The sequence below is a fragment of the Protobothrops mucrosquamatus genome, unplaced genomic scaffold, assembly GCF_001527695.2.
Source record: "Protobothrops mucrosquamatus isolate PMUCROS unplaced genomic scaffold, P.Mucros_1.0 scaffold2059, whole genome shotgun sequence".
Lineage (NCBI taxonomy): Eukaryota > Metazoa > Chordata > Lepidosauria > Squamata > Viperidae > Protobothrops > Protobothrops mucrosquamatus.
The window spans coordinates 105,743-117,707 of record NW_015388164.1 but is presented as its reverse complement, the minus strand read 5'-3'; the positions used below and the strand labels follow the sequence as shown (position 1 = coordinate 117,707).

At 38.8% G+C, this 11,965-nt stretch overlaps 1 protein-coding gene across 1 annotated transcript in view; it reads right to left on the bottom strand.

Moving 5' to 3' along the window:
• The window catches only part of GALNT17 (polypeptide N-acetylgalactosaminyltransferase 17), a gene marked incomplete at both ends in the record, with an annotated part of 169,641 nt that overhangs the window by 98,204 nt on the left and 59,472 nt on the right, over window positions 1–11,965 (bottom strand). Inside the window, one exon of the mRNA XM_015823963.1 lies at window positions 9,184–9,385. Within this exon, the coding sequence (XP_015679449.1) occupies window positions 9,184–9,385 (202 nt within the window). The remainder of the gene's footprint in view (window positions 1–9,183; window positions 9,386–11,965) is intronic.

Genomic DNA, 11,965 nt, shown 5'->3' with positions numbered 1-11,965 from the left:
AAGACGTGGCTGTTCCAACTAGCGGGACTGGCCTGAGGGATTTTAAAGGGGGTTTTAATTACTTTTAAATTGGACATATTTAAATATTTCGTTTTAATCAAATTTTAATTAAGTATGTATATATGTTAGTATTTTATTCAATTGTCAGCCGCCCTGAGTCCGTAAGGAGAAGGGCGGGATATAAATGCAATTAATAAAAAAAATAAATAAAAATAAAATAAAATAAAACCTTGGCAACTTTAAGATGTGTGGACTTCAACTCCCAGAATTCCCCAGCCAGCTGAGGAACACCTAAGAAGACAGCAAGTTCCCAACATTTGTTCTTGCAACCTGAACAGTTCTTGGACAGGGTTCAGAAATTCCACTAATTAGACTGATGTTTGCCTCTGCATGGGAAGCCTCTCAGAAATGTAACCAGTGTGCAAGCAGTATGTGTGCACTCATATGGGACTTTTACTTAGCATGATTCAAAATTCCTTCCCTCTTAATTTCCCTTTAGGTTTAGTGATGCTGCTTGACTTTGGCATGATCGCGAGGCTGCAGAAACACATTTGCTATCTGCCATTATTACCAATTTAAGTTCCCCCAGTTTTATAAAGAACCTGACAACAACGGATATCAATTGTGTTTCAGGATCTCACTTGAAACGTCTGTTTATCATCCTGGAATTCCCCAATGAAATTCTCTGGCGGTCATGGGCTCAAAAACATTTTTTCTTCCAACTTCAGCCTATGAAATGTAAAAGTAAAGAAACGTGTTGTTGTTGTTTGGTGGGAGAGGCTATTTTTGTGCTCAATAGAATAATAAAAAAGAAGGATGCCTTTAACTGGAAATTAAAGCTAGATACAAATAGAATCTGGAAGCAGGCAGATTTTATTAAGAAAACTGCAAGAACGATTCCAGGCAGTGGCCAGGCATCAAAAAGATGACTCAAGGGGAAAGAAAGAAAGAAAGAAAGAAAGAAAGAAAGAAAGAAAGGAAGGAAGGAAGGAAGGAAGGAAGGAAGGAAGGAAGGAAGGAAGGAGGAAGGAAGGAAGGAAGGAAGGAAGGAAGGAAGGAAAGAAAGAAAGAAAGAAAGAAAGAAAGAAAGAAAGAAAGAAAGAAAGAAAGAAAGAAAGAAAGAAAGAAAGAAAGAAAAGAAAAGAAAGAGGGAGGGAGGGAGGAAGGAAGGAAGGAAGGAAGGAAGGAAGGAAGGAAGGAAGGAAGGAAGGAAAATGATTTGGCAAAGGTGATGATGGTTCTTTTGAATAACTGAACCCTAATCTCAACTCTAACTGAATGTAAAGGAATTTAGAGCCAAGCTTGGTTGAGACATGAAAGTTTCCTTAGGGAGGAAGGAATGGGCCATTAAGGAAGGACTTGGAAAAGAGTTTACAGATAGAGCTTGACTTACGAACAGTCATATATGGACTGTTTAAAGTTACGACAGACACACACCCCCAATGATTTTTTTAAAAAAATTACTTTACTTTATGCACAGCTGGCTCAGGAATTCTGAAAGTTGAAGACCACAGTTCGTAATGGACCATAGTGGTCCAGCCCTGCACAGAAAGTCAAGAGTAAACTTGTTTTCCCTGGATGAACCTCAGAAAATAGTAAACACGATCCCATTCCTGTTTTATATACAATATTTATTTTCCCCATCTACTGAAACCCATTTTTATCTCTCAACAATCATGCTTTTTTTAAAAAAAAGGCCTTGCCAAAGTGAACTGCAGACTGACGGAAGAGAACTGGCTCAGTAATAACACACCAACAATAATAAAAACAACAAGAAATGTGGTAAGCCTATTCTTGGAAAAAAAGATGTTTTGTCTTTTTTTTTTAAAGGCCTCATATCAGAATACTTGGGTAGATACAGTATGTCTGCATGATTTGCATCATATTTTGATACAGCTTCTCTGCTAAAATGGAAAAAAAACCCAACCATTGTAATTCATAGAACATCTTCATCATTCACAAAAAAATAATAATAATAAAGCTTAACTAGGGCTGAAATCTTATAGACCTGTGAGATCCTTGGTGCTCTCTGAACTTGGCTGTTTTCTTGCAGACATTTTAAGAAAACCACCAAGCTTAAATAGCACCAAGGACCCCCCATTTCAAACCTGAGCTACAAATATTATCTTCTATTGGTGTCTTATAGAACAGTGAATATTAGGGGTCCTTGATGCTCTCTGAGCTTCCTTGTTTTCTTGCAGACGTTTCATTACCCTAACTAGGTAACACTATCAGGGCTAGTAAGGAGTGCTGTTTGCTGTCAGTTTTATATTCTGGTGTCTTGCCTATCTGGAAGTGTGGAGGCGGTCTTAGGAATTCTTTGGTTGGGCTGTTTACTAATGGCTCTTTGGCAGTTTCTTGACTGGGGTATTTGCTTCCTTGATTGTTGGTCTGAAGTTAATCTATGCTGATCTGAGTACTGATTACTGGTGGAGAAGTGCTGGAGTCTTTTTCTCTTTGGAGCTGGTTGATTGTCTCTTTTGCATAGTCTATAGATGTTGTTAATGTCTATCTGTCATTGATGGCTAATCTGTCAGAGTGCCAGGCTTCTAGAAATTCCCTAGCATTTTGGGATTTGGCCTGGTCTAAGATTGTCATTGGCAAACGAGGTCCAGGCAGAAGAAGAACATCGTGGCTTCAAAATCTAAGGGACTGGTTTGGACAAAACTCAGCAGCACTTTTTCATGCGGCTGCTGATAAAAACGGGATCGCCAACATGATCGCCAACGTCCGATGGCACAAGATAGGCACAAGAAGAAGAAGATGGCACAAGAATATGGCACAAGAAGAAGAAGATTGTCACATTTTCTCAGTTGAAACTATGGTTAAATCTGTCTCTATGTTGTGAAATTAAAAAAAAATAATCATGCCGTTTGATTGCCAGTTGGTGTTCATGGATGCGTTCTGCCAGTCTTCTGCCTGTTTGTCCTACATAGTGGTTGTTGCAGTTCTTACATTGTATGTTGTAGATGACTCCTGTTTTTTCTTCTGGGGTTGCTGGTTTTTTTGGTTTGCTTAGGATGTTTTGAAGAGCTTTAGTTGGCTTGTGTGCTACGCTGATCCCATGTGGTTGTAGTAGTCTATTTGCGGTTTCTGAGATATTCTTGATGTATGGCAGTGTAATTCTTGTTAGGGTTTGTGTTGGTTGTGCTGTATTGAGTTGAGTGTTCAGGGACTTTTTGATGAAGTTGCATGGGTATCCATTTTGTTGGAATGTGTTGTATAGATGCTCCATTTCCTTCTTCTGCTGTTCTGAGTTGCTGCAGTGTGTTTGGGCTCATTTAAATAAAGTCCTTACACAGCTTCTCTTGTGGGAGGTTGGGTTGTTGCTTTGGTAGTGGAGCACCTGACTAGTATGAGTGTTTTTTCTGTAGACTTGTGTTTCTAGTTTGCCATTCTGGTGTCTGCTGATCAGGATATTTAGGAAGGGTAGCGAGCTGTTGTTTTTTTTTCTTCTCTAGTAAACTGGATTCCTTTAAAAATGTTATTGATGGTTCTGTGGGTGTTCTCTAACTGGTCCTTTTTTATTATAGTGAAGGTGTCATCTACATATCTGATCAATATTTTCGGTTGTATTTGTGGGAGTGCTATGGCTTCTAGACATTGCATGACAACCTTCACTATAAGTCCTGAAAGCGGTGATCCCATAGGTGTCCCTTTAATTTGTTGGTAAATTTGGCCATCAGATTGGAAGTATGTAGTTAAGCAGAGGTTTATAAGATCCATAATCCTGGGTGTTTTGATTTTTCGTGTATTCAATTAAGTCAGGTGTACTGTGAAGCAATGCAGTCATGGATTCCTTGGCAATTATTAGTTATTATTATTATTATTATTATGGATCATCGCACAGTCAGCCAGATGTTCAGACTGGATTTGGCATTTTTGTCTACCTATTGAGTCCTTACCCAGGACCTGGGATAGGCAGATGTGGATGTTTGATGGTATTACAGATATCGTCGCAGGATGGAAGCAGTTCCTATTAAGGCTGCCTTTTGCAATTGACTAATAGCGAATTTGTCAATGCCAATGGTGTTCAAGTGGTGCTCCAGTTGTTTTGGGATTGCACCCAAGGCGCCTATTACTATTGGTACTACCTTTATTATTATTATTATTATTATTATTATTATTATTATTATTATTATTATTATTATTATTATTATTATTATTATTATTATTATTATTATTAAATATTATTCTGCTTTGTGTGTGTGTGTGTGTGTGTGTTTTAAACAAAACACAGAGTTCAACTGAATGGATGCCTTAAGGGCTATTCACTTCTAGCTCCCCCCATTCTAATGCTAGAACCGCAGACATGTAGATAGCAATATGATTAACACATTTTCTTATTTCATCCAGATTCTTCCTCCTTTCTCTCTTTTCTTTTGGCTTTGATCTTCGCAAACCCTTCCCAGGCTCAGTTGGAACAGTCATTCTGAGACTAGTAAAACTCAGGCCAAGCATCTGCTTTCTGAGTTTCAGCATTTGTATGCCAGGACTTGTGTAATATTGATTGCAATCTGGCTTTTCTCCCATAGCCCCTTTACATACATGAATTATGAGCCCTTTTTTCCCAGACAGTTATATGCAGAGGCATAATTCAGGGGGAAAAGATCAGAAGACTAGAAGGGAGGATTATTCCCTTTGGTGTCACTTGTCTTATTTTTGCACCTTCCCATCATGATGCTCACAACTACCAATGTCTCCATGGACATCTCTCTTGATCTCCAGCAAGATTCTTGCCCCAATTGGCCATATAAAGGAAATATTTTAATTTTTTAGCTTCGTATTTGTATTCTGATAGTTTATTTATAAAGCTCTTATCTCCCCTTGGAAAGACTTATAGGGTGAATATATCTTATCTAGAATCCTAACAATGTAAACAAACACTTAAATACATAACATAAGTTGCTAGATAGCATGTCAGAACAATCTAAAAAACAATATAATCTACTATCCAGATTCCTAAATGTTTCTAGAAGAACCCCAGGCAGGGCATCAAGTCAATAGCACTCCCTTCTTCAGCTTCCCCAGTTTAGAATAGTGGTTAAGGCCCAAGACTAGAAACCAGAAGACTCTGAGTTCTAATCTAGCCTTTGGTAGTAAAACCAGCTAGGTGTCTCTGGGCCAGTCTTTTTTGCTCAGTTTAACCCAAATGAGGAAGGAGCATTATGCCTTGAGTTACTTATAAAGTAATAAAAGTGGGATTTAAAAAAAAAAAATCAAATAAATAAATCTTGTATTAGCAGACATGGTGTCTCCATTATTGGAAATAATGTATACTCTGCATGTCTGGTAGCCATCAATGTCTCCATAAATTTGGCCTTGTAAATCTGTCTTAACTCCCTTGGAGCCATAAACTAAGTAATGAGCTGGCCAAATTTGAGGGTGAAGCTCAACTACTCAGGGTGATGAAAACCAGAAACAATGGTGAAGAACTTTACAAAGATGTCTTCAAGAATCCAATGGCTTAAAAAGATGGATAATTTTACCCATTGTTTCAGATGTTAGTGGGTTTTGATTATAAGAAAAAGAGATTGATCTCAACAACAGAATTGTTTAAGGCTACAAGCTTCCATTCTGTCAAGCACAAAAAATCAGATCTACACATGAAGGCCCAAGTTAAAATGATTTGTGGCTATTCATACCTATGCCCAGGAATATTCTCAACTAACAGTTAGCACCTGCTTGGGTTAGATAAGGATCAACAGAATTCAAGATTGGACCTATTTCACTTGTGGCTATGTACGGATTCTAGGTTGATCCCTCATTTGACTCTGCCCCCTGATTCTGCCACTCCTTCTCCTACACATTCAACATTATTAAGCATGGAATGGATGGTCACTTATCATTTCAGCAATGCAAGGTCCGGTGATCTTTGAGTTTTCTTCCAACTTTGCAATTTGGTGGATGAGCGAGTTTCATACTGATGATCTCTAAGCCCTTTGCTTTTCTTCCCTGATCAGAACACGGAAGGTCCTGATTATCCCACTTTCAACCTAGTTATTTTTATCCCAGTGATCAAGCAAGCAGTTTTCCAACCCCCACCTCAAGTTCACTTTTTAGTGAAGCATTACTGTTTCATTTGATTCTGGGCAATTTGCCCCAGGAGAGAGAGAGGGGCTGTCTGTTCCTTCAGTCAAAGAGAACAGATTGTACGGACAGCAAGCAGATGGGGTGTCTTTCAAATATACCAGGACTGTCTGGGGAGTTATTCTTCTATTTTCTACTATGATGATTTAGACTGAAAACCCAATTCTGCTCTGTGATATTATCTTGTCTCCTTCCAAGCTATGGCTTCATAGATTTTATTTCATCTCCCTTCCTGCACTTTGGTGATAGTCTACCGGGCTTCTGATCTAGTTCCAGTGACTTTGGGGAGGTCACTTCAGGTCAAGCTGGACATCTTTGCAACATTTTCCCCCCACAAGGCAATGATCAGTAACCTCTTTTCTACATTTGTGTATTATTCCTGTGCTGTGACATTTATTTGCACAGAGTGGGGTGGAAAGAAAGATTTTGTGGGTAGAAAGTGATGGTCTACTTAGAAATGAGGTGCCCAACATCAATCTTTAGGAACAGATGTAGAATGTCACTTAAAAGTAAAGTCTCCTTCAAGTAAAGAAGATGTAAAGATGTAAAAAAGATGTTGAGACACTAGAAAGAGTGCAGAGAAAAGCAACAAAGATGATTAGGGGACTGGAGGTTAAACATATAAAGAATGGTTGCTAGAATTGGGTATGTCTAGTTTAATGAAAAGAAGGACTAGGAGTGACATGATAACACTGTTCCAATATCTAAGGGGTTGCCATAAAGAACAGGGAGTTAATGTACTCTCCAAAGCACCTGAAGGCAGGACAAGAAGCAATGGATGGAACCTAATCAAGGAGGGAAGCAACCTAGAACTAAGGAGAAATTTCCTGACAGAATAATTAATCAGTGGAACAACTTGCCTTTAGAAGTTGTGGGTGCTCCATCACTGGAGGTTTTTAAGAAGAGATTGGCAACCACTTGTCTGAAATGGTACAGGGTTTCCTGCCTGAGCAGGGAGTTTGACTAGAAGAACTCCAAGGTCCCTTCCAACTATGTTATTTTGTGAAGTTATGCTCAGCTTCTGATGGCTTTATGGACAACCTTTCAAGGTCAGCCAGACGAGGAAACAAAGTTTATGAATGTTAATAGTACTTTTATTATAAGGTCACAGTAATAAAATCTTGCAAGTCTGAATGCACATCTTCCCTCCTTCCTTTTATTTACAAGAGAATTAGGGAAGGTCAAGCTTGAGACATTTTCTCAGATTACAATTCTGCCTCAGACTCAAATTTCTTTTCTCTACTCATTGTTTTGGTTGCAGCTCTTCCTTCTCTTTCTTAAAGTATTCTTTCTGCCCATTACCCTTATGTGGTTTTATTAGTAACAGTGCAGGGTGGTTTGCCAATCCGTTTTCAGGTGTAAAATTGTTCCCAACTTTCTATATACTTTTTAATCTGATAGAAAAGGGGAAATATGACATAAAGGACTGGAGAAAAAACAGCAACCACAAAATAAAGGTAAGGTTAAAAACCAATCAATGACAATTAATATAATAATCCTATGGACAATCGGGCCCAAATGCCCAAACAAAGAGCTACGTGGCACAAGATGTACATGTGCTATATTTTATTCCCAAGAGAAAAACATTGTCAGGCACAAAGGATCAGGATAATTCATTAAGTCGCAGCACAAAAGATTTTTTTCAAGTCTATGCATAAGAATCTAGTCAACCTTAATTATTAAATTGGTGCTAGATAAGGGTTAACAGATTTCAAAAAGAGTTGGACTTGGATCGTTTGTGGGAATGTAAGGACTCTAAGCTGATGACACATTTAACATCGCCCCCAAACTCTGCCTGCTCTTCTCCTACAAACATCACATTTAAGTATCCACAATGCCTCTTGAGAAATTCAAATGTTTGTCTGAAGAGAAAACTGGAAGAGTTCTAGAAATGCTTGATAATTTTCTCTACTTATGGTTTGATCACCATAGCAATCAATTGTCACTAATTTTTTTTCATCTTCTAATTCTTAAGGCAAGGTATAGGTAAATAAACAAACAAGCAAACAACAGGAATGAGAAAGAACAGTGTGGTGGTCTAGAAATGGAGCTCTTGCCTCACAATCAGGAGGCAGCGAGTTTGATCCTAGGTAGCAGCAGATATTTCTCTCTCTGGGTGCAAAGAGAAAAATATCTGCTGTGAACTCTGCATGGGTGTCAGGAAGGGCATCCAGCCAGTAAATGCTCAGCTCCATTTAGTCACCATGACTCCACCCCAATGTAAGGGATTTCAGGGACGTTAAAAGGAAAAAAAGGCAAGATATAGGTAATATTTTTGGACTGCTGAGCATCTTGAGAAAGAGAAATTCATGAACACTAACACAAATTGCCTGCAATGGTGAATGTAAGGAGACATGGAACATCATTTCTTAAAATACAAGGTGGTGACTTGTTTTTTTGTCACCATTTCTAGCTTTCCATGATGCTTCCTTGATCCCTGTTTTATTTAGTCTATTTAATCTGTTATCTGGGGAAAATTGTGAACACTTTCCCGCCATGGGGCTTCAGTTGCCCACCATCTTTTATTTTTTAAGTATGTGGTGTATGTGGGGTCTAGAGACATTCTTGTAATTAATTTATTTTTCTTTTCCTGTTGAAGAAAAATCAATCAGACAAACAATGGGAGAATATTGTAGAGTTAAAAGTGATTCAACTCACTTCTAAGCTAAGATTTGGTTTGTTTAAAAATAAAATAAGCTTAATAATAATAATGGGGAGGAGGAGGAGGAGATTGTGGTGGTGGTTTTGATGATCAGGGGGGATTAGAGCCAAGATACATATCCATCAACGCCATGCTGTTTACCCCTTTTATAAGAAAAGTCATCCAATAAATGCAATAAGAACAATCAAGAAAAGAAAAGTTGGTGTCTCCTCCAGAAATTTTTGTTTGTTTCTTTCCAGTCAACAGTTCAAAATTCTGCTCACTCAGAGCTTGGTTCAGAAGGAGAAGTTTTTAATATGATAAATTGCAACATCTGGCCAAGTTCTAATACTAGCATCAGGTTAAGTTGTTGATTTATGTGACATTATGTTCCACTCTGAAAAATCAAAAAAGAAAACGCCTTGAATACCTAAAAACATGCATTTCAGAACCAACCTGATAGGTAAGGAAGGGTCTCCTGCATCCCACCAATCCTTTGGCGGACTAATATACATGCACCAAAGCTCCCAGCTGTATCCATGGGCTGAATTTTCATAGCGCTGCACCTCAAAGGTGTCCTGCTTGATATTGTCAATTGATGGGAGGATGACCCTTTTCCGGTTCTCCTGGATTCTTGAAAGAACTGGCTCTGCCCTAGAAGAGAAAACCAAACCATTAGTTTTGAAAGATGCTGGGCAATTACATTCCAAGAAGCACACAATTGATTAGATTGGTTCTCGTAATTTGATACCTTCTGGATACGTTGTGATTGCTTTTGCCAAAATTCCTAGAAATGAATTGGCAGGCAGAGGAATGCTGCATTCAAACCATATACCTTGAATGAAGGATGAATGTATGGTATATACAATCATTTTATAAGGAATCAAAATTCTAGTCTACCTACCTTTGGCTAGTCTAAAGAAAAGAAGAAACAGGGGAGACATGATAGCAGTGTTCCAGTGTCTGTGTGGCTGCCACAAGGCAGAGGGGGGCAGGTTGTTCACCAGAGCACCAGAGAGAAGAATGAGAAACAATGGTTGGAAACTGATCAAAGAGAGAAGCAACCTGGAATTAAGGAGAAACTTCCTGACAATGAGGACAATTCACCAGTGGAACAGCTTGCCTCCAGAAATCGTGGGCTCTCCATCACTGGAGATTTTCAAGAAGTGACTAGACATTCACCTGTCTGAGATGGTATAGTTTCTCCTGCCTGAGCAGGGGACTAGACTAGAAGACCTCCAAGGTCCCTTCCAGCTCTATTCTATTCTGTTCTGTTCTGTTCTGTTCTGTTCTGTTCTACCTAATAGCATACATTCTATGCTATTATAGTTGGTCACACAGTTAGCTAGATGTTGAGACTAGATTTGGCATTTTTATCTACCTATCAAGTTCCCAAGGACTTGAGATAGGTAACTGATGTTACTAAAGGTACATCACAGATGTAAGCTGTTCCAAGTAAAGCTGCCTTCTGCAATTGACTGATGGTGATTTTGTTAATGCCGATGGTATTCAAGTGATGCTCCAGATGTTTTGGAATTGCACCCAAGGACCCTATTACTACTGTTATTATTTTTGCTTTCTTTTCTATCATCATCATCATCATCTTTATATCCTACCTTTTCGTTGGAGTCCAAATGCAACTTTCAAATATTTTCATTCATTTTATGCTCACAGCAACAACCCAAAGCATTGGATTGAGAGAAAGCAATTCACCCAAAGACACCCATGTTGAGGATAGACTTGAACCTGGATCTTCCCTATCTTATTCCAGTACCTTAACCATTAGAACACATTGTCTCTTTGTTTTCTTCCATTCCTGAGTAGAAGAAACTAGGGGTTGAATCAGGATCCAGTTTCTCCTGTAACATTTAACTATCGGTTATTTCAATATATTTCCCAAACATAGAAAGCAAGAATCTTTAATGGGGATGCTGAGAGTTTTGTGCATGGAAATTATTGGCCTTCATAAAAGTAAAGTGGACTTAAAGCCCAATAAAATAAACCACTCAAGAAAACAGTATATGGATATTTATTCAGTCTTGGCTTATGTTAAGTCAATAAATCCTTTAACAATTTGCACCGGCTTAGACAGCATCAAGGAACTTCACCTTAAAAATCTTGTGAAAAGAGCATGCGATGGTGATGCAGCTATCTCAAGGTTATTCAAGTACATCTTTCCTTATCCCCATTTAAAGGCAGGAAAGATTTCACACAGGCTGACAACAAAGATTGTGGAAGGGAGGGAGATCAATGGAATCAATCAACAGGGATTTTAGGTTACAATCTGAGGTAGATGCCTGAAGGTAAGTTTCCATTAGACTCTGTAGGGCTTGCCTTTCAGTAGACCTGGAAAGAAATTAACTGTACATTTGCCAAATCTGTATTCCCACTTCTGATGCAGGTTGACTAAAACATCGCCTGAATGAGAAATTAGCATTGCAACTGACACAGTTCCAATGTCATGCAGCTTTCCAAATTTGGATGCTTCTCCTTGCATTTAAATGCAAACGCTAATCACAGTCCCTTTATATTCCCATCAGAATTGAGTATAATATGAGATTTGGAGTTTCTCTTTGAATCTCTAACATGCCAGCTTCAAAATGTGGCAATACAATGTTTCCTTTGCTTTTCTTGGAAGGAGGAACAAACATTTCCCTCAAAACAAGAACAAAAAAAAAATCACAGTATTGTTATAGCAATAGCACAGCAATAGCATTTAGGATTATATACTGCCCCATAGCACTTTTTTAGCACTCTCTAAATAATCCTGTAGAAGCATTATTTGCATATTGCCCCCAACAATCTGGGCCCTCATTGGAAGGACCTTGGAAGGATGGAAAGCTGAGTCAATCTTGAGCCCCATCAGGATTGAACTCCAGGCTGTGGGCAGAGTTTGGCTGCAATACTGCGCTTTAACCACTGAGCCACCAAGGCTATGTGAGTAACACAGTCTTATCTCTATCCACTGTGCTTCTCTATCACCTCCCACAATTTTAAATGCCACCTTCTTTGGTCAAAAGCCTGCCTGTGCCTAAACCAGGGGTGTCCAAACTTTTTTCAAAGAGGGCCAGATTGGATGAAGTGAACGTGCTGGAGGGCCGAACATTTTTCCAAACATTCTTTGAACCATTACAATTAAACGCAAATGAATTATTTTATGCCTCTTTCCTCTCCCTCTCTTTCCTCTTTCTCTCTCTCTCTCTTTCCTTTCCCTTTCCTCTCCCCTCTCTCTCT